Genomic DNA, 21579 nt, shown 5'->3' on the forward strand with positions numbered 1-21579 from the left:
AATACGCCGCTGCTCTTGAGTTCAACCATCTCAACTAGGACGCTACATAAAAAGAATGGTCCCTTCATAAGTCGCTGAGAATCGAATCCCGATTACACGACATTTGAAAAATTGCAAAAAAAAGGAGGGAAAATTCGAACGGTTGTAGGTTGAGATGGAGAGTTGGGGTCCGATAGGATCCCAAGTGGTAGAGCAGCGGCGTATTTACCCGAAAGTCGTGGGTTCGAATCCCGCTCGTGACGCTGACTTTTTTATCTCAACCAAGACGTTACATAAAAAGTATAATTAATTGTAAACATAGAGCATATGGTACTAGTTCGAGCATACCTGTGCCATTGTATGACTGGCCTAATTTTTCAACGTTTTACGTTAAAGAACGTTAATAGAAGAACTTACTTGTTACTATAATAAACGAGCTAGTTGTATTTTATTAAAATGGGCGGAAATTAATCCTTATTTTGTATATATTTTGCACATTTTTCTTTGAAGTACAATACCATGCACATTCACTCCTCTGAAACGTCTTAAGCACGACTTTTTCCTGCTTGAGCGTTTGAACTGCATACAACTTTAGTGTGTTCTTTTTTGGTTAAAATATTTTTTAGATCGCTAGATACATACTGAAAGTTCAAGGATAAGAAAGAAAGTTTTTCACTATATTGTCAGATAAACCCCGAAACTGTAAGAGGCTAAAAAAATCTGTAGTTCTATAGTTAACACTAGATAAAAACTGAAACTTGAAAGATGCTACGAACAATGGTTGCTCCTCTCTATGTCCCAAGAGAAAAAAATAAACTTCGGCATACTAACAAAACTATTCAAGACACACTTCCATGGCCAGATAAACAATGAAAATTAAAAATATGATAAGAAAGACTGTCCGTGATTAAGAGAAATGATTATAAGATTTGTTGTAAATCGAAAAAAACATAATTTGGCACAGATTTATTATTAAATTACATTTACAATGATTCGATTGACTATGATAACTATAACTTTTTTTTTAAGACACTGATAACAATTATCGTTGAGAACGAAATAAAAATTAATAACGTCATAACCTTAAAACACACAAAATCCACTCGAGTTGTGTAATATACATATATAATATAAATAAATACATTGTTTAAATACTAATTTGGAACGTTATAAAGTTCCTTTTATATTTAACTAAGTCCAAGACTTGCAAAAATTACTTGAGTTAATTCCTACGCTTTTGGCTGGTCGGGGCGCTGCTCATTTGCCTGATGACTTGAGCTTTCGCCGGATTTTTATATTTTGTACTCTGCCTAGGGATTTTCTAAGCCGGCGGGTAGACGACGTTGAAAGGGACTAGTTCCGTGATTCTGGAAAGGATGATTTCGAAGACTTGGGAGATTGAGTCGACCACCGGCGCCCCGAGTTCCTTCACGACGTCTCTCCAGTTGTCATTGAGGAACCTGTTCATCGTCTCCCCTAAAATAAAAATAAAAAGTTACGAGTTATAATAGACCTGGGATCTGCCCAGAAGGAATTTTTTTTTCTGAAATGTTATATTTTTTTCGATTTCTTACCCAGTAGGCGATCGCCGTTGAACAGGTTGTTGAATCGGAAATAAGCCTTTCCTATATCTGTGTCCAAGCTAGTTTTGGTGACCTTCATGTATTCCTTCCCGTCTTCTTTTTTCACCAAGTCGAAGTTGAATTTGAACATGGTTTTCATGTTGGCTGAAAAAATATTATCGCCATAAACACACCATGTCTGAATTATTTATGCAATCTTGTTTTCATAGAAATCATTTCTCCAAATCAGTTTTCCAAAAACAGAAAAAAAATTTAAAAGCCAATCAATATCATCAAAAGAACACATAACATGGGGTCGTACCACAATGAGAACAATATTGATCAAATCAGTGAGTTCAGTCAATAAATAAACGACAATTTCAATCACTCCTTAAAACAGTTTGGTTATTAAGTACGTCGCCTGTGAGGAAGTAGATCTGCAAACCTACAACGCTGTTTTGCAGTACGGTATTTTTGGACTATTACGACGTGTTAATTCTAACTTTCTTTTCTTTTAGTTTTATTATATTACCATTTTTTGTTTGGCCTTTTTATACTTACATAACGATGTTCTTACATTTTGACCTCAACAATTTAACTTATGATTTTTTCTTCTCGAAGGTGGGATAATAGGTCATCTCCAAGAAACAACAACCAGTTTTTCTTTCAATTCCTTCCTCAGGTGAGTTAGTGAGCCCGAATCTTCGGAAAGACTTAAATATGTACCACACTGGCTCTTTTTTTAAATAAACTGTTACAAAATATTAATGACTGACGACCACTGTTTTAACCACTGCGTTAACCCACCTGAGGAAGGATTAAAATAAATCCGAAACGTTGTGGATTGAAAGAAAAACTGGTTGTTGTTTATTTGAGATGACCTATTATCTCACCTTCGAGAAGGAAAAATCATAAGTTGTACTTATATACTTAGGTAGCCTACATTTGCATTTGCAAATTCATTCTATCCATTTGATTTTCTGAAAAAAGACGAAAACAATTTGAAAATCTGTTCAGAAAAAAGTTAGATATTACATCCATTATAGTTAGTGGTCTATTGACCAAATTACTTCTTTCAATTAATTAATCTTTTTATATAAGGTTTTGGTCGAAAAAAGTTAGTGTCCCGAGCTTCGAACCCACGACCTTCGGCTAAATACGTCGCTGCTTTAACCACTTGAGTGTCGTCACTTCGATCCTCTCCCCATCTTAACCTGGGATCTTCGAATTTCGAATTTTCCCTCTTTTTGCCATTTTCAGCAGAAGGTCGTAGATTCGAATCCCGCTCTTGACACTAACTTTTTAATTTCGACCAAAACCTTACATAAAAAGATTACTTAATTGTTAGATGTTACAAAAATCTGATAAGTTGCTGAAAAAAAGCTTCACTTTTGATTATAAGGCTGATTTACTTTTGGATTTCATTGACTTACATACCTATTTAATTCTATTCTTTGTACAATCTACTTCCCTATAGCATGGAACATTACTACATATGAAGGTTCCCTAACGAAAAACCCAACACATTATACTGGTCCATAAAAGCCAAAATGTTTACTACTCTTTTTGGGTAAAATGAAGAAAAGCTGCTATTAAAAAAAATTCGTCCAATCCTAAATTCTCAAAATATAACGCACCACAATCAATATGGTTTTCGCAACTGCCAAGCCACCACTCAACGATGCCATCATATGGGAGACATTATATAACCCTTGAGTTGGTGCAGTACTGAACCGGGACCTTTCTTGACATAAGCCAAGGTCTTGAGTTTCGCACCCGGGCCTCCTGTTCATGCTCAATGGCTAACTTCCATCCACCTACTATCTCATACTGCACAATTACCTCACTGGTCGGTTTTCCGAGTCATTTAAGGTATTTCCCTATACATGGTGTGTTCCTCAGAGTAGCGTTCTGGCCCCATACTATACCAGGTGTACAAAGCTGAAGTTCCATCACATCTTTAAACCTCCACACTCACGATATTTGCAGACGATACAGCGATCCTCTCTAGTAACTCCAATCCTGTCATATCCACCCGAAACCTTACAGTATTGGCGTGAAAAGAAAAGAATAAATTTAACACAGACAAATCCACCCACATTACCGTCACTCTCCTTAAAAGATCCTTCCAGTCGACTTAAATAATATTTCTCTTCCAACTGGGAATAAGGTGCGGTACCTCGGACTGTACATCGACAAACGCCTGACGTGGAATCTCATACGACTAAAACGTCAAGATGTTATGACACGTTACATGGCTAATGCACGACATTTTTGGCAAAAATAAAAATCTTCTTGACCCTCTCAAAAATATTTAAGCTGATATGAGCTTACTGACTGGGAATATGGTGTGAAGCCAATGGATCCAGAATCCGCCGCATCCATATTGCCCAATCCTTAATCTTATGAAAAATCCTTGATGTTCTATGTTATATATCGTCGAAACTACACATACCAACTTTTAAATATTCCTTCGTCTAAGATGAAATGCGCACCCGTTATCGAAAATTTTATACAACACCGCCATACCACCGAAAATCACCCTCCGAAAAACTCGCATCCTGACAAATTCCCTCGAACTCTCGTCGCCTATTGAAGAGAAAATGGCCGCGAGATCTCCTGCGAAGTGATACTGAAAGTGATATTGACACAAATATTAATCAGCTAGTATTTTAGTATAATTGGAGTACTGTCAATAGGTATTTTCTCCATTATTATTTTTAGTTAGTTGTAATGTACTACAAATAAAAAAAATAAGTAAAATAAAAAGATTTACTTGCGACATTTATTCTTCTTGCTAGATCTCCCACAATGGAAACTATCTTACCTTTATTATCTATAATTATTCAGAAATCGTGAGATGCGGTCTGGTGTAATGTAGGTTTCAGAAAAACGTTTTCTTTATCGTGCCAACGTTTCGATCTTTATTGAGATCATCTTCAGGGCTCAAAATGTTTGTCTTCTGTGTAATTGTGCCATTCTTGCGTGTCGTGTTGAGATGCCCATGTGAGTAGGAAATACCTTGTGTTATCGATTAACGGTCACGAATCACCACACATTTATTATCTATTAAAATAAAGCCCAAGCCAAATACGAATTTAAAACCCTCATCAACCGCTCAATATTAGCTAGTTACCCGTTCCTTCTAAACTAGTCGAGAAATTGATTCACAAAAGAATCATCTCTATTGTTACTTCCTACATCTTACCAGGCCATCAGTTCGAATTTCTAGCTCATCATCCCACTACTCATCATCATTACCGGTCTAGACTTCCAGGGCAGAAACTGTCCGCGACTTTAGTGTTTTTTAAGAATCTCAGGTCTTCGGCACAGTTTAGTATGAAAGACTACACAAATTAAAACTATTTTTACCTATGCCTATTATCTGATAGTACAATCAAACCTCAAGGAGGGCTTTGTCGCAGTACGCCAGGGGTCATAGACTTCTGAGTTAAATGGAGTTCCGCAGGGGTCAATACTCGCACCGCTGTTTAGATATTTTTTATTTCTAACATGAACGCAGATGACACTGCACTTCCCGCCAAATACTCTGAGGCGTACGGATAGATATCAATGAGTATCTTAGACAATAATAAAAATTAGGAAAGAGTGGAATTTCCTTATTGAAGCCCAACAATTTAAGAATCTTCTAGCAATTTTTGGATGTAAAGAAAATGCATCAAAGGAAGCAGGAAAAACCTTAAATCCTATCCCCCTCTACATATGAAGAACCGTAAGGTTCAAAAACTCGCAAATTAGACGGACTCTGTAAGTAAACTAGGTTGAACAAATAGTTTACTTACTGAGTCCGTCTAATTTGCGAGTTTTTGAACCTTACGTTTCTTCATATGTAGAGGGGGATACGATTTGAAGTTTTTCCTGCTTACTCAATTAATTATACACAATTTTTTCGAAATGAAAAATTTGAGACACCGGCGGGATTCGAACCCACGACTTTCGGCTAATTATAATAAAATCGGGCAGTCGAAATGAGAAGTTTGTGGCATGGGCGATCGAAGTCACGGTAGTTCAAGTGGTAGAGCAGCGGCGTATTAGCCGAAAGTCGTGGGTTCGAATCCCGCCTGTGTCACAAATTTTTGATTTCGAAAAAATTGTGTATAATTAATTGAGTATTTATATATTTAATAGAAGCTGATAAAAATTTAGTATTTTTCCTGCTTCCTTTGATGCATTTTCTTTACATCCAAAAATTGCTAGAAGATTCTTAAATTGTTGGGCTTCAATAAGGAAATTCCACTCTTTCCCAATATTGTCACTTCACTATTATCGGTTATTTTTCTATCAATCGGAAAATCATTGACTCTTGGGATCCAAATTGGTCTAGGCCATTTTACTTTGTATTTATTCTTCAAAATGTTTGTATAACCTTTTTTGCCATTTCATAAAATAAAGGCATTTCAACAGAATAAAAATTACCCAGATTAAGTTTATTATTTTTATTTCATTCAAACGTAATGTCAAGGAGTTTTAGATTTTTCCTCCGCTCAACTGTATATCCTCACACCATATTCTTAAATATTAGTGTTTTACATACGATGCAGCAATGAATAATTAAGCTATTTAAAGTAAGTAAAAAAATTTTTTAACGTACTTAGGGTAATATTTGATGATCCTTTTCCTCTGATTGGTAACACGAGGACCTGTCCGGACATTTCGTATTTGCCGATGATAGTTATGTGCGGATGGAAGAAATCCCACTCGATGTGCTTATTCGCTAGATCCGTCCTGTAAAACAAATCGTTATTTCCAGCTACATCGCAACCGTTATGAGACGCACCTGGCAGCCAAAAACTGGGCGTGCTTCAGCCCTGTGACTTTGCAGTCCTTAAGTGCCATCGTAAGTCCGAGCTGCTTGAACCCTTGATGGACTTTCAACTCGGTTATCTCCAACGGGTCTAACCGGGGCACTCTGTACTTTGAATCTCCTGCGTACACATTCACATTTATCTGTCATATGCATCGACCACAGCAGGAATCACTTCTCTACTGTTCGTGCACGTTTTAAATTGACTTAAATTCTGAACTTGTATTACCGTTAATGAATTTTGGTATGGCAAGCCTTCCATTCTTGACAACGCACTCGTTCAGCTTTGGATCGTTTTGCCTGCATGTCTTGATATATATGGCTGTGAATATAAATATTTTACAAATTTGGTTTCAAAAACCTATAAACACATTGAGGAAAGAACCAAAGCTTTTAATACATATATTTATGAAGTTAGATATAAAAAAATACAATATTACCTCTCTGATTTTATAGTTCTCTTTTCTAACAGTACTTTAGTTATTTAAATGATTAATATAATTATTATTCGGTAACCTTATTTTATGAACATTAAAAAATACTATGTTTTAACAGTTAGATGTCTGTAATTACAGTCGGCTGTCGAGGGTCTCGGATGCTGCGGACTGGAGGACTGAGTCGGCAAACCAGATCAAGAAGGACTCAGTGAGAGCACTCAGTCAACATCAGCCACAGTCAAGTTGAGCACTGAGCCAAGACCCCCAAAACGAGGACTCAATCCAGAGCAGTCAAGCGCACACTTTGACACTCAGTCTGGGTCTCTTCCAGCAGCCATTGCGACAAGTCGAAAGTTGATTATCGTGTTCCCAGGAAGCTGCAGAAAGAAGATCCTGGAAGACGCTGAATGATGTAAAGCTTGATGGTATGTCCTCTTTTGAGTAACCTCATGCCCAGAGTTAGCGTTGTGACTGACTTGTATTGTTTGACTTTTTGTTTGTTTGATACCATAATAAACGGGGCCAGTGTAACAATAAATTTTAATATATCTCTCTGGTTTATTGTATTTTGAAACCCTACCTTCCCCTACACGAAAAGTAGTTAAGAGCGTACCTAAATTTTATCTTATCGCTTAGCAATAAGCAAATAGAGCATTGGCGACTGCCTAAAAGACATCGCTAGATAGACTAAGATAAAAAAGACTTCGTTTTACACTTTTATATATGCTAGATATTTTTCCCTACAATCCAAAATCCTTCGAACTATCGTCAATGCTCCTTTCTATGTATCCAATTTACATTCACAATGGCCTTAATGTCCTTGATTGAACTTGGCGCGAAAGATATAAAAGTTACAAAACGAGGCTGTTCCAGTTACCAGCAAAGAACTTGGTAGGAATGCGTAATTACTCAAGTCGCAACGATCCACAGCAGGCGCTTTTTCAATCAGATAATTAGAATATCAACCGAACCGGGTGCTTTTACACCTTTCCGGAAATTCTCAGACAAACACGCATGGATTAACAAAGGAAAACATTATACATGCTATATATAAAAAAATTGCAGATCATGCATCAGCATTTGTTACTTACTTCATTTATGAACGGTTGCTTTTAAAGTTTTTCAATTAATCAAAATTTTATTTACTTAAAAAATCTGTTTATAATTATTCCAAAATTTATAGTTTTATATAATTTTAGGAGAGTTAGTTATATTACTGATCCAATATTTCAGGGCAATAAATATTTTTAATTGTATATAGATCTTAGTACCTTGGAGTATTTGCATGAACCCCAAAATTACTCCGAGGAATATTGAGTCATCTCTAAGTCTGGAGAATGATTTGTGGTATGCGCGTGTAATTTATTAGCGTGAATGGCTGGGCTATCCCCTTCTACCCCTAGGAATATCGAGTACTCTGGAATAATGTGAATTCTAACCAGTTGACATGTGTTTATTTTATTTCGGTCTATTTGTATTTGTCATTTGGGTTATTTTATCTACAATTGATGAAGCCTTGAGGCAATATGATGTAGAAAAGAAAGATTCAGTTACCGTTATATCATAAAATAGCCTACTTGGATAAATAAACAGTAAAAAAATAGTAGGTGATTGACATCTTTTAAGGGCACAGAGAGAGATAAAACTTCCAAAGAAATTCCATTGACTAAGGGCATTCTCCAAGGTGAAATTTTGAGTCCACTTTTATTTTCTTTGTATATAGTGAATATATATAATATATATATTTATATATATAATGGGGAAAAAAGTAATGCTCAAGGAATTTTTTTTACTGAAAAACGGTATTTGTTGTTTTTATTTTATACTGATGCGATTTTCTCATTCGTGGAGTTATGCCCAAAAAAATTACGTATTTTAGAGAATTACTGCAACAAAAACAATTCGGAGGTTAATAGAAAGAAATCGGTAATCAGGTAAAATAGAAAATATAACATGTTTCGAATAGTAAGTATTAACGCACCGAAAAGGAATTTAAGGGCCATCTTTTAATTATTAAGCTCTTGTAACTCAATACAATACACAATACTTTTTTAGAATTGATACCAAAAAAATAGAAATACTGATACAAAGTATAATAAGCATGGCTAATAGCCGTCTGCTGAGTTTACTGCTTAAAAGCTTACAAATACAGAAATATTAAAACAAAAAAACTCGAAGAGAAAATTAACATACAGCAGGTGTATGAATCATAATAGATGGAAATATGAGAAAAAAGAAGAAAACAAAAATAATTAAATAAGAACAAATTACCTTTTGAGAACTGATAGAGTACTAAAAAACAAAGCAGTAAAAGTAAAAGTATATGTACAGGGACGACAATTATTGCATATCAGAAAGCCACTCGTATCTCACTCTCCAGGCGTGCCGAGCAAAGGAAATTAGCGGTAACTTGGTTAGAAAGACATTCCAGTATTTCAACTCTGGATATGACTGTCTTACTCAAGTAAGATACCCGCAATTCTGAGAGAAGAGAGCAGACTCCCAAAAAATGGTATGAATCTTCCCTGGCGTGGCTGTTACAAAGTGGACAAGTTTCATCTTGAGGATCATTCAAAACCCAGGGTTTGAATTACAAATATAACAATTCTCCTCCTAGTTTGAACAGCCAACAAGAATCTCTAATATTAGGTCCTGGGAAAGGCTCGGTTTGTATGACAGATGGTGTTCTTTGAAAAGTTCCTTATACAAGTAGAACCTCTCTGTGCTTTTCGCCTTATTCACAGCTTCTTCTCGATGACCTTCCAAAGTGAAACTGTATGGATCACTGACGCTACTCTTCTACGTGGTTGAAATTTGGAAGTGTCAATACTCTGATATACTAGAGCGGAGAAACTTAAATTTCTTCAAAAAATTATGAATGTATCACGCAAGTCCTGATTCATTTGTTAGGATGGAAACAGGCATTGCACACTGCAAAGCGAAAATCTTTGAAATTATGTTGGGGCAATGGCTAAAATTACTAGGTATGCCTAATTTTTTCATTCCTAAAATATGTTTAAAAAATTAGTAGATGACCATCGTATACCATTTAAGAGGGCGACAGAACTCAGAGGGTTATTGTACATGATAGGCGCTGTCGATGTTTGTATAACAAAAGTCTTATGTTATCGAGCAGTCGTACAACAGCTTAGTTGAATGTATGAATAATCATTTACTTAGTAAATAAATTCAATTTATATTAAATTCTTCATTCAACTTTAATTCCAGATGTATTTGCACTTTTGGCTTCACTCAGCAATATTTAAAATATAATATAAAATCCGTTTCATTTTTTAACAACTATTAAGTAAAACATTTACTATAATTATACTTAATAATACGATTTACAAATTTAATAACAATAATAACTGCAAAACATGTACTAATGAAGAGGAAAATTTCACTTCTTATTGTTTTCCTTTTCCAACCAACCTCGCTTACAGAAATTAGTACATCACTAAGTATTTGTTAAATGAAGTGAATGTAATTAATAAATTAGAGAGTTTACTCACTGTAGACGACAAGTCATTAATATATTTTTGTGTGTGCCAGCTAGCCTGAATTGAGATGCCGTGCGGAATAATCTCAAAATGAATCATTTTATTTTTCTGATAATAATAAGAAATGAAGATTGTTATTATATTTACTTAGTTATATACATATGTGTTCGTATTTGTTTATTAATATTCTTGAGAATAATTTGAATGTACAAACTCAATGAGTATTTTTGTAAGTTTGTAGTATTTTTTATTTTATCTAGCTATTATTTCAAATCTTATTTTAAGATATTTATTTTTTATTGTCAAACAGTTTTCTATGTGTACTTTACATATTTTGAATAATAAATAAATAAAATGAAATAGTTCAATTGTTTTATTGTAATTTTTTAAGAAGAAGGTTTTTTAAATTGGGTTGTCCAAAAAAGTAAGTAAAATCGTAAGTAAAAAAATCTTGATTTCTCAAAAACAATGATAAATTAAATTTGTAATTGTTGTAACTAAATTGCCATAACTTAATTTCTATTTTGTCTCACACAAACTCATAGACTCATTTAATTTGTTTAAACTTATAATTCAATCGTAAAAACGCCGTGTGAAAGTCGTCATGCTAAACCTTATAACCAACGTGCATTGCAAGATTGCCGATCTTCAGGTTAACAGGCGCTAAAACAAATTTCTTAAACTAACAACATAAATTGTTGTCATTGTTGATACTTTGCGATGAATTTTCTTTTAATACACACATATATTGAATTGAACATATGTATATGCGTATGTATATAAATTCACACGCACACAATTTCAATACAATCCTAACAAATTTTTTAATAAAAGAGCACTATTTCAAGGCAATCAATTTGCGTTTAGGACATATTTATTAAATTTTGGTGAGATGAAATTTGGTCGATACAGATCATTTTGGTAGGTTAAGTAGGTTCTTATGTCAGACGCGTTTCGCCATCTTCCCTGATAGTTTAAAATAAATAACCTTTGAGATAAAATGTTCTAGACAATGCCGTAAAAACTTGAGCTAACTGAAAATGCTATATATATAAGTTTAAAACTCAGTTTAAGACCAGAATGCCTAATGTTTTTTTTAAACTTTTTATTTTTATTTTATTTTTATCAGGGATGGAACATGTAGGTGTAGGTGATGCAGTTACGGTTGAAAAAAAATCTACCAAAAGAAAATGTACAATGCACATTTTAAAACAAGATATCAAATGGGAACAAAAGATTTCAACAATGATCGGGTTTCACTTACATCATCCCAATGCGGAACTGTCCTCCTTTGTTATCCACAAATAAATTGTAACTTGGTTTGGTCAAATGGACGAAAAATTGCTGTCCGCCGAGCTTTCGAGCTTTCTTAAGATTATCACCAGAGCAAAACTATTTTAAAGGTGCTTACAAAATGACATTGTGTTTTTAATAAATGGTTTCAACATTTCTTTGAGGAAAGAGGAACCCAGCATTGCCAAAGACTGTGATAGTCAATCATATTAAAATTTTAATTATGTCAATTTCGAGTCATCTTTGATTGTTTTACCTGGCAGATAGAGATCGTTTTTTTTTTTTAATCCGGACCATACCGAGAAACAAATTATTCGTGAAATGAGTGTTTCACAGTTGAAAGTGGTACTGGAAGTTGAATTCACATCAGTGTGATAAAAATTTGGTCCCCCTTAATCTCGATTATATTGTAAGATTAGTGTCGCCTGTGGTATCGTCTGATAACTAATTTTCGTATAACACTTTTTCAGGGTTTTAGCCTTTAAGCCTAAACGTAAACGATCCAGAATAAGCTGACCCAAAATGTGTTCAGTGTCGAGTCCAATTAAACTTTTAGTCTAAAAATGATTCTAAGTCAAATATAATTGGTATTTGACTAGAAGTAAATTGACATAATTAAGTTATTAATGTGATTGATATCACGGTTCTTGGCAATGTTGAGACTGAGTCTATGTCCAAAAAATTGAAACCATTTATTTAAAATTTAATTATGTGAATTTGTATAATTCTTTAAGTTTGCTTTGTCCTGATGATGACGTTCAAATAGGTCGAAAGCTTGGCAGATAACAATTGAATTTTTTTTTCCCATCAACTTGACAACAGGTGCCAGATTATTCGTGAGTACAAAAGCAGTCGATAGATCTAACTTATGTTGAAACACGTTGAAAAATATGAAACGTGTTAGTTATATGTCAAATTAACATAGTAATACGATGAATCTTTAAGTTTTGCTTATTCGTGCCAGAGAAACATTGCACATCAAAAAGTGGCCTTTACGGAAGGTCGTGTTAATGGATCTTTACTCTGTACACGATTTCAGGGAGATTATAAATTGCGGGAAGTGCGGTGAAAGAACTAGGTTACACAATAAGTCGCTCCTAAACAGTCTTTAAACTGTCTTCGACACTGCTCCAGGCTCACATTTCAACTTTCATAAGACCGGTGCACAGTTTATGTAATTAATAAACATCAGGAAGTTCGGGTTATATCAGTCAGAATCTTTTCACTTAAAAAAAGTTGTAGCAGAAATGAATGGCCAAGGTGGTTATTTTAAACTTGTTTTGAAGCATTGTATCTATTATGTATATCACTTATTATTTTTCTGTGGATTTTATTTTGTTTTACAAATTCTAGTAGCAGTTTGTAAGCGGTCTAGTACAATAATAAAAAGCGAGATTGAATTCGCGATTTTAATCGGGCCCTCGTTTAACAATCTTAAGAGGTGTCATTGAAAAAAAAGGTTAATGTAACGTTCTAATCAGGTTGAATGGTAAGCAGGACGAGTCAAGGGCATATGGTGTCGAAATGCACACGTGCATTACGAGATTCACATGGATATTTTGCATTCAGATGGCCGGCCGATTGAGAAACTTCAGATCAGAACCGATTGCAATACGGCGTACAAAGGGCTTAAAGAGGACTTGGTTACTTCACAGCGTGATTCAACATTTTGAAACTTAGCCTCTGTTCGTTACGGCCGATTCTCAAAAGACATACGACATAAAATTATAAGCGCATAGTTTATATTTATTTATCTTTCGACTTTGTAACTGTAGCAAAAATTAAAATTTCAATGAATGTTTCTCAAAATCTCAGATCTTTATTTAAGTAGTTTATTGAAATCATGCAATAAACAATTACACAATTATGTCGGATTATACATCTTTCATATAAAATCCATTAGTGGTCTGATTGAACAAATTACTTCTTTCAATTAATTAATCTTTTTATGTAAGGTCTTGGTTGAAATGAAAAAGCTAGTGTCACGAGCGGGATTCGAACCCGCGATCTTCGGCTGGTTGGAATCCCGCTCGTGACACTAGCTTTTTCATTTCAACCAAGACCTTACATAAAAAGATTAATTAATCTATCATATACTTTTTTATTATATTAATTTGTATTTGTTTTTGTCAGTAATATTTACCCACACCTTCTTTAATCTGTCCATTCAGAAAATAAAACAATAGATTCCATGAAAAATAAAAAATAAAAAGGCTGAATCGTTACATATATTAACATATTGTATGTATGATCCGTAAAAAATGTTATTAAACTTATCAAATCATCACCGATCATCAAATCATTTGTTTAAATGACATCTTTACCTTCAACTTAGTAATAAGTTTAACATTAAAGTTTAAAACCTACTCGATCAGTTTAACTATAAAAACCCATAAAAAATATAAAAGAACTTAAATTCAAAAGTCAGTTTAACATGAAGAACCCTTCGCTAAAATTTTGAATGTAATATAATAGATAGATAAAAATTTCAAAAATTAATTTGATGATTTGATTCATTGATTTGATCAGACAATAATAATGAGATTTATCATGACAAGAATATATCAATCAAATAACCAAATTTTACGACAATTATCTTACCCTTGGGGACATTATAAAAATTATAAAATGTGTTTTGTTGTCGTGATGTTGAACATCTTAACAACAATTTGATTATTTTGTATTATTGTATTTATTCTCTGAATGAAACAACATTCATTCTTGATTTTTGAACTTTTGAACATGTTTAGGTGAAATTTCACTTTCTTATATATATGTATATCGTAATAGGAAAACTGCAAATTAATTTTCTGTACAAATCCTCTTGTGGTTTTTATTAGCAGAATGTATATTTTTTCCAGTGACGTTTGTTGAACGTCGTAATTTTTTTGTATATTCACTAGTTTACTCGTGTCTATTGTAGTTGTGAATCAAAATATTATTCAATCATATTTATTTATATATACATATAAAAAAGACGCAACTTCTCGAGAAAAAATTACACACTGTGTATTCCAGTGTATGTACATTATGGAGAGAACATGTATATAACATACATTATGTACATTATATATATATGGAGAGAAAGAGAGAGAGAGAGAGAGAGAGAGAGAGAGAGTGTGAATGTGAGTGAAAGAAAGAAAGAGGGTGAGAGAGAGAGAGAGTGAGTAAGTGAGAAAGATAATGTATTTATTTTGCATGACTTAAGGCTGTAAAAATATAGATGAGTGAGTGAATGAACGAGGTGACGTGAATGAAGCGAAGTGAGTGAATGAGGTGACGTGAATGAAGTGAGTGAGTGAATGAGGTGAGGTGAATGAATGGATGAGTGAGTGAGGGTGTGATAGTGTGAATGGTAGTAAGAGGGAAAGAGAGAAAGAAAGAGAGAGAGAGAGAGAGAGAGAGAGAGAGAGAGAGAGAGACGGAGAATGACAGACAGAGAGTGTGAGTGAAAGAAAGAGAGAGAGAGTGAGAAGAGGAAGAGTGAGAGTGGGTGGGAGAGAATGTGAGAGCGCGTAAGAGAGAGAGTAAGTGAGAGAGATAAAGTCTTTATTTTGCATGTCTTAAGGCTGTAAAAATATAAATGAGTTGAGTGAAGTGAGTGAGTGAATGAGGCGAGGTGAACGAATGATGGAGTGAGTGAGGGTGTGATAGTGGGAATGGTAGTGAGCGAGAAAGAGAGAAAGAAAGAGAGAGAAAGTGAGAGCATAGAGCGACAGTGATATTGAGCGTGAGAGAAAAGTTTAATTTATAATTTTATTAATCATTTAAATCTATTTTAAATTATATATTCTTCTATATATAATTCTAATATAAAATATTAGAAGAGAAACATTGCAAAAAAATTACTTTTAAATTCTTCACCAGTTTCACTTTTGAATACCAGGTTGTATCTGTTAATTAATCAATTAAATTCGAACGTGTACCAGATATATCAGAATATATTTTAATTATTCTTACAGTTAAGTACTTTATTTATTTATGGTAAAATATTAATGTTGTTAATATTGACTCCTTGGTAAAACATTGAATATAATCATAGCTGTTGTATTTACATAGGTAAATCATCGGTTCACGACACCCACTTTCCCGTACTTTTGTTAAGCATATTAACTCTTTGTATAAAAAATTATTGGCAGTAGAATACTGCATACATTTTCGTAGGAAGATAATAAAAAGTTAATGGTATATAGAAATATTTCGATTATTTATCTTTTTTTATTATGTTAAGGATATTTATTGTGTTTTTGTTTTGTTAGTTATGCATCGTTTGATATTTGGAAATTTTTTTAGTTTAATTATTTAAAAAAAAACAAAGTATCTGTATAAACGATTGGAATAGACCTTTCTACAAATGCTTTATTTTTCGTTTCCCTTTCTTCAGTGGTATACTCACGAAGTTTCAGCTGACAGCTCGGTGCGACGAGGAGGGCGAAAGCTCCCAGGATGAAAGTCGAGAGTTTGGACGGCATGGCTGTGAGGAACTGTGAAGGGTTCGCATGTGGACTCTCCTCCCCGTACATCAGAACACCCCACCTTCCAGGACCAGGAAGCGGTCCCACCAGTACCAAGGTCAGGGTGTCGATCCCGCAACCCCTTTCCTCTGGACATAAGTCGGACTGGATAATTTCGAACCGAATTCCCCTTCGGAAAAAAAAACCAATCCTAACTAATACTAACTATAATTTTTAACTACATTTAACTTTTTCTAATATGACGATGTGATCAATATTTTCTCTTTCTTTCAAATCCCACAATTACTGTCAGGATCAGTTAAAGATTGTCGACAAAACTCAAAAGCAACTTGCGAATTTTCAAGATTGACGTGACATTTCCAAAATGATAACGACCAAACGAACCACTTAGCCGCCAAGCTCGTAGCATTAAGTCAGGCATAAGTTAAAAATAATATTTATATTATTTTATTTTTATTTAATATTATATGTACATGTATATTAATATGTATACCATTAGAAAGTCCAAATAATAATGAATCAGCCAAATAACAATAACACACTTTTCCAGTACAAATATTTAATTTTTGATGTAACCAGTCTTTGTTGGCTAATTCTTAAGATTCAAGTTTACGTGGATGTTTCAATTTCTTGTCAATTCAAAATTTAAAAAACTGTTTTAGGCTGTCATAATTGCGTTGGCAAATTTTAATGCAAATTTTGTATAATTTTTTTGCAAATAAAACAATGGGATTGTCACAGAAAATGGAAAAATTGACTTGGTCAACGCTTATTTACTTAATTTATATTGTTGTGGTTACACTTTTTCTGATAAATATCAAAAGGAAAACTGTTTTTAATGTAGGATCATTAAACGATGGATTCTTATACCAAAGGTTAATTTACAATTCATAAAAATACACTGAACATAATAACAGACATGGATAGATGTCTAAATAAATAAAGGAAATTGCCAGTTACTGAAAAGTAGATAAAAATAACATAAACGCTAATATATTTTTACTTTATTATTTAATTGTTTAAAACGGCTTTAGGATTTTTTGAAAAATTTAAAAAATTAAGGAAATTTCATAAATAATATGCCAGTAACTTTTCCCTACTTTTTTAACAGATACAAAAAGTGATCAATGGTAACTCCGCTTACAATTTGGCGCAGATACCAAAACCGTTGTCAGTTTTGCCAAGTATTGTCGGGTTTTTATTTCAAATGGTAATCACAAATTTTATTTCTGAAACTAGATTTTTTCTGAGAAGAATGAATACCATAACATTGGAACACCTCCAATATTGACGGCTTTAGGATTTTTTAAAAATATTAAAAAATTAAGGAAATTTCATAAATAATGTTGTTAATCCATATGATCTTTATTTAAGTAGTTTATTTAAATCATGAAATAAACAATTACACAATTATGCCGGATTAAACATCTTTCATATAAAATTAATTTAATTGACCATATTAATTATTTCAATCAATTATTCCTTTTATCTAAGGTCTTGATTGAAATGAAAAAGTTAGTATCACGACCCGGATTCGAACCCACGACCTTCAGCCAGAATTGGTTAGAGCAGCGGCGTATTTAGCCGAAGGTCCGTGGGTTCGAATCCAGCTCGAGACACTAACTTTTTCATTTCAATCAAAACTTTAGATAATTTCAAGTTTCCATTTCCTTTGTTTTCTCAGTGAAATGACTTTAATCTATGTATTCGGCAGAAGTGTCTTGAATTTGAACAATTTATTTAAAGAAAGGTTGACAAGACAAAATAAAATTATCATATTAATTGTTTAAATAATCGTTAGGTTATTTGTACCCAGATAATTACTTACATTCAAGCAAGTAATTTCACTCATTTTTATTTTGAGAAATGGTATTGTTTAAAGTTTTTTATAATTATTATGTTTACCTACCGACTCATGTGTGAAAATAAATAAATTAGAAACTTGCGTTTAATACACATGTCCAGGAAATTTAATTAATTTATTAATATTTTCAAGAAATCCTAGAGCCGACAATTTTGGAGGTGTTCCAGAGTTGTGGTAACCATTCTTCTCAGAAAAAATCTAGTTTCAGAAAAAAATTGGGGTTGCCATTTGAAATAAAAACATGACGATAATTGAGATCAAAATCAAATTGACAACGGTTTTGGAATCTGTACCAAAATGTAAGTGGGGTTACCATTGCTCACTTTTTAAAATAAATATCGATTAACGGTCACTAATCACTTCACATTGGTCACTTTTTTGGATCTGTTAAAAAGAAATAGGCAAAAGCTGCTGGCATATTATATATGAATTTTCTTCAATTTTTTAATATTTTCAAGAAATCATAGAGCCGACAATATTGGAGGTGTTCGAATGTTCAGGTACTCTTTCTTCTCAGAAAAAATCTATTTTCAGAAAAAAATTGGGGTTACCATTTGAAAAACCCGACGATACTTAACATAAAAACAAAATTGACAACGGTTTTGAAATTTGCACCAAAATGTAAGTGGGGTTACCATTGGTCACTTTTTGTATCTGTTCAAAAAAATAGGGAAAACTTCTGGCATATTATATATGAATTTTGCTTAATTTTTTAATATTTTCAAAAAATCATAGAGCCGTCAATATTGGAGGTGTTCGAATGTTCAGGTACTATTTCTTCTCAGAAAAAATCTATTTTCAGAAAAAAATTGGGGTTACCATTTGAAAAACCCGACGATACTTGACATAAAAACAAAATTGACAACGGGTTTGGAATCTGCACCAAAATGTATGTGGGGTTACTACTGATCACTTTTTGTATCTATTAAAAAAATTGGGGAAAAGCTGATGGCATATCATATTTGAAATTTCCTTAATTTTTTAATATTTTCAAAAAATCCTAGAGCCGTCAATATTGGAGGTGTTCCAATGTTTAGGTACTCATTCTTCTCATAAAAAATCTAGTTACAGAACAAAATTTTGGGTTTCCATTTGGATTTACAAAAATTGACAACGGTTTTGGAATCTGCACAAATATTTAAGGGGAGTTATCATTGGTCACTTTTTGTTTACGTTCAAAACTAGGGAAAAACTCCTGGCGCACTTTAAAAAGACACTGCGTAAACTTTCCAATGATCCAAGAAACAGCTTTCTATTTTGATTATAATACGATGAATTTATACATTTATTATATATGTTTATTTTCCAGAAAGATCTCCACGCGCTGTGTTATCACTGTTTATCTGGCAAATGTAGCAGTTTTTTAAGTATGTTTACATGAAAGTTCAATCTGTCGACCTAATTTGACCTGATACCGGTTTGACAAAAAAAAAAAAATCGACGATTGTTATACAACTGTCTGTTATAGACAAGGTAGAAAATTTGAATAGATTCTATTTTAATAGATGCATTGTTCTGGTTTGGTGATCGGGTTTCTGTTCCAATTGAACTCGTCACAGCATTTTTTTTTTTTTTTGAAATATCAAGTTCAAGTTTAGTGAGTCAGCGGCGAATAAGTTATTTCCCAGCCGGCTATGGGAATCTGAGGAATGACCGGGAAGTGCGAAAGTGTCTTTCAATCGAAGTGAAAGTCGGCCCAGTAGTCTCGTCTCCCTTGCGTCACTGGCGCGACCACTCCGGCTCGTCTCCCTTCAGCCTAATTCTTTTCTTTCGAAACAGTGTTTTCTGAACAATCCCAAAAGGAACTTATTATACATAATCTAATGACTAGATAAATGCTGTATGTAACCGATGGGCGAGTCACTCTTCTCAGAGGGCCACACTTGCGTAACCCGGGCCGTTTCCGGGTCGTTTCAATATTCGCCGGCCGACCAAGGTATAAACGATTTTCAAGATAGATCAATTGACAAGAGACACGATTGGACCATCTGACATAAAAACAACATATTTTTGCGAAGAGTTTTAGAAAAAAAATAGTGATTTTCGTATGTCTTCCTAATGTAAAAAAAGGTGCAAAAACCTCACTTTTAAAATCAAGTGATAAATGAATTTTTATTGTTTATTATGACCTTAGTAACTCATAACGACGAATTGACCAGCGATAGAGCAGAATTACTTTATGTTACAAATGTAATTTATACATTGTCGGGCAAAAAATTCCACCCTATTGATTTGTTACAGTGATTTTCTTCTGTCTTCCTAATGTGAAAAAAACTGCTAAAACCTCACTTTCAAAATCAAGTGATAAATGAATTTTATTTTATTGTTTATTATGACTTTTCTAACTCATAACGACGAATTGACCAGCGGTAGAGCAGAATTACTTTATGCTACAAATTTAATTTATACATTGTCGGGAAAAAAATTCCACCCTTTGATTTGTTAAAGTGATTTTCTTCTGTCTTCCTAATGTGAAAAAAACCTCACTTTCAAAATCAAGTGATGAAGTGATAAATGAATTTTTATTGTTTATTATGGCCTTACTAACTCATAACTACGAATTGATCATCGGTAGAGCAGAATTACTTTACGTTACAAATTTAATTTATACATTGTCAGGCAAAAAATTCCACCCGATTGATTTGTTACAGTGATTTTCTTATGTCTTCCTAATGTGAAAAATACTGCAAAAACCTCACTTTTAAAATCAAGTGATAAATGAATTGTTATTGTTTATTATGACCTTAGTAACTCATAACGACGAATTGACCAGCGATAGAGCAGAATTACTTTATGTTACCAATTTAACTTATACATTGTCAGGCAAAAAAAATTCCACACAATTTTTTGTTACAATGATTTTCTTCTGTCCTCCTAATGTGAAAAAAGCAGCAAAAACCTCACTTTCAAAATCAAGTGATAAATGAATTTTATTTTATTGTTTATTATGACTTTTCTAACTCATAACGACGAATTGACCAGCGGTAGAGCAGAATTACTTTACGTTACAAATTTAATTTATATATTGTCGGGAAAAAAATTCCACCCTTTGATTTGTTAAAGTGATTTTCTTCTGTCTTCCTAACCTGAAAAAAACTGCAAAAACCTCACTTTCAAAATCAAGTGATAAAGTGATAAATGAATTTTATTTTATTGTTTATTATGACCTTAGTAACTCATAACGACAAATTGACCAGCGATAGAGCAGAATTACTTTATGTAACCAATTTAATTTATACATTGTCAGGCAAAAAAAATTCCACGCAATTTTTTGTTACAATGATTTTCTTCTGTCCTCCTAATGTGAAAAAAGCAGCAAAAACCTCACTTTTAAAATCAAGTGATAAATGTATTTTTATTGTTTATTATGACCTTAGACCTTATGTTAAAAATTTAATTTATACTTTGACAGGTAAAAAATTCACGCAATTCATTTGTTTTCAATTTTCTCGTTAAAGCAAAATTCTGCCCTTTTGTCTCATTGTTTTTACCAATAAATATTTGTTTATGCTATGTTTTAAATTAGGAATATCAATTAGAGGTAAACACACTTATTCTTTAATCCAAAGAAAGGATAAAAAAAATCAATGTTTAGTTTTTACGGAATTTAAAATGTTTATTCAGTGTCATTTGAATTCTGAAGC

General features: G+C 33.1%; 1 protein-coding gene across 1 annotated transcript; it reads right to left on the minus strand.

The window, feature by feature from the left end:
- Positions 1-930: 930 nt before the first annotated feature.
- LOC106669738 (protein takeout-like) lies at positions 931-16094 on the minus strand. Its single transcript, XM_014399425.2, has 6 exons — positions 15993-16094; positions 6596-6688; positions 6340-6487; positions 6154-6287; positions 1554-1706; positions 931-1455 (listed from the first exon to the last, which is right to left on the minus strand). The coding sequence occupies exons 1-6, from the start codon at positions 16066-16068 to the stop codon at positions 1301-1303; spliced, it is 759 nt and encodes a 252-aa protein (XP_014254911.1). The 5' UTR covers positions 16069-16094; the 3' UTR covers positions 931-1300.
- Positions 16095-21579: the final 5485 nt, after the last annotated feature.

Source organism: Cimex lectularius, unplaced genomic scaffold (assembly GCF_000648675.2).
Source record: "Cimex lectularius strain Harlan isolate CLEC.00 unplaced genomic scaffold, Clec_2.1 scaffold8, whole genome shotgun sequence".
Taxonomy (NCBI): Eukaryota; Metazoa; Arthropoda; class Insecta; order Hemiptera; family Cimicidae; genus Cimex; species Cimex lectularius.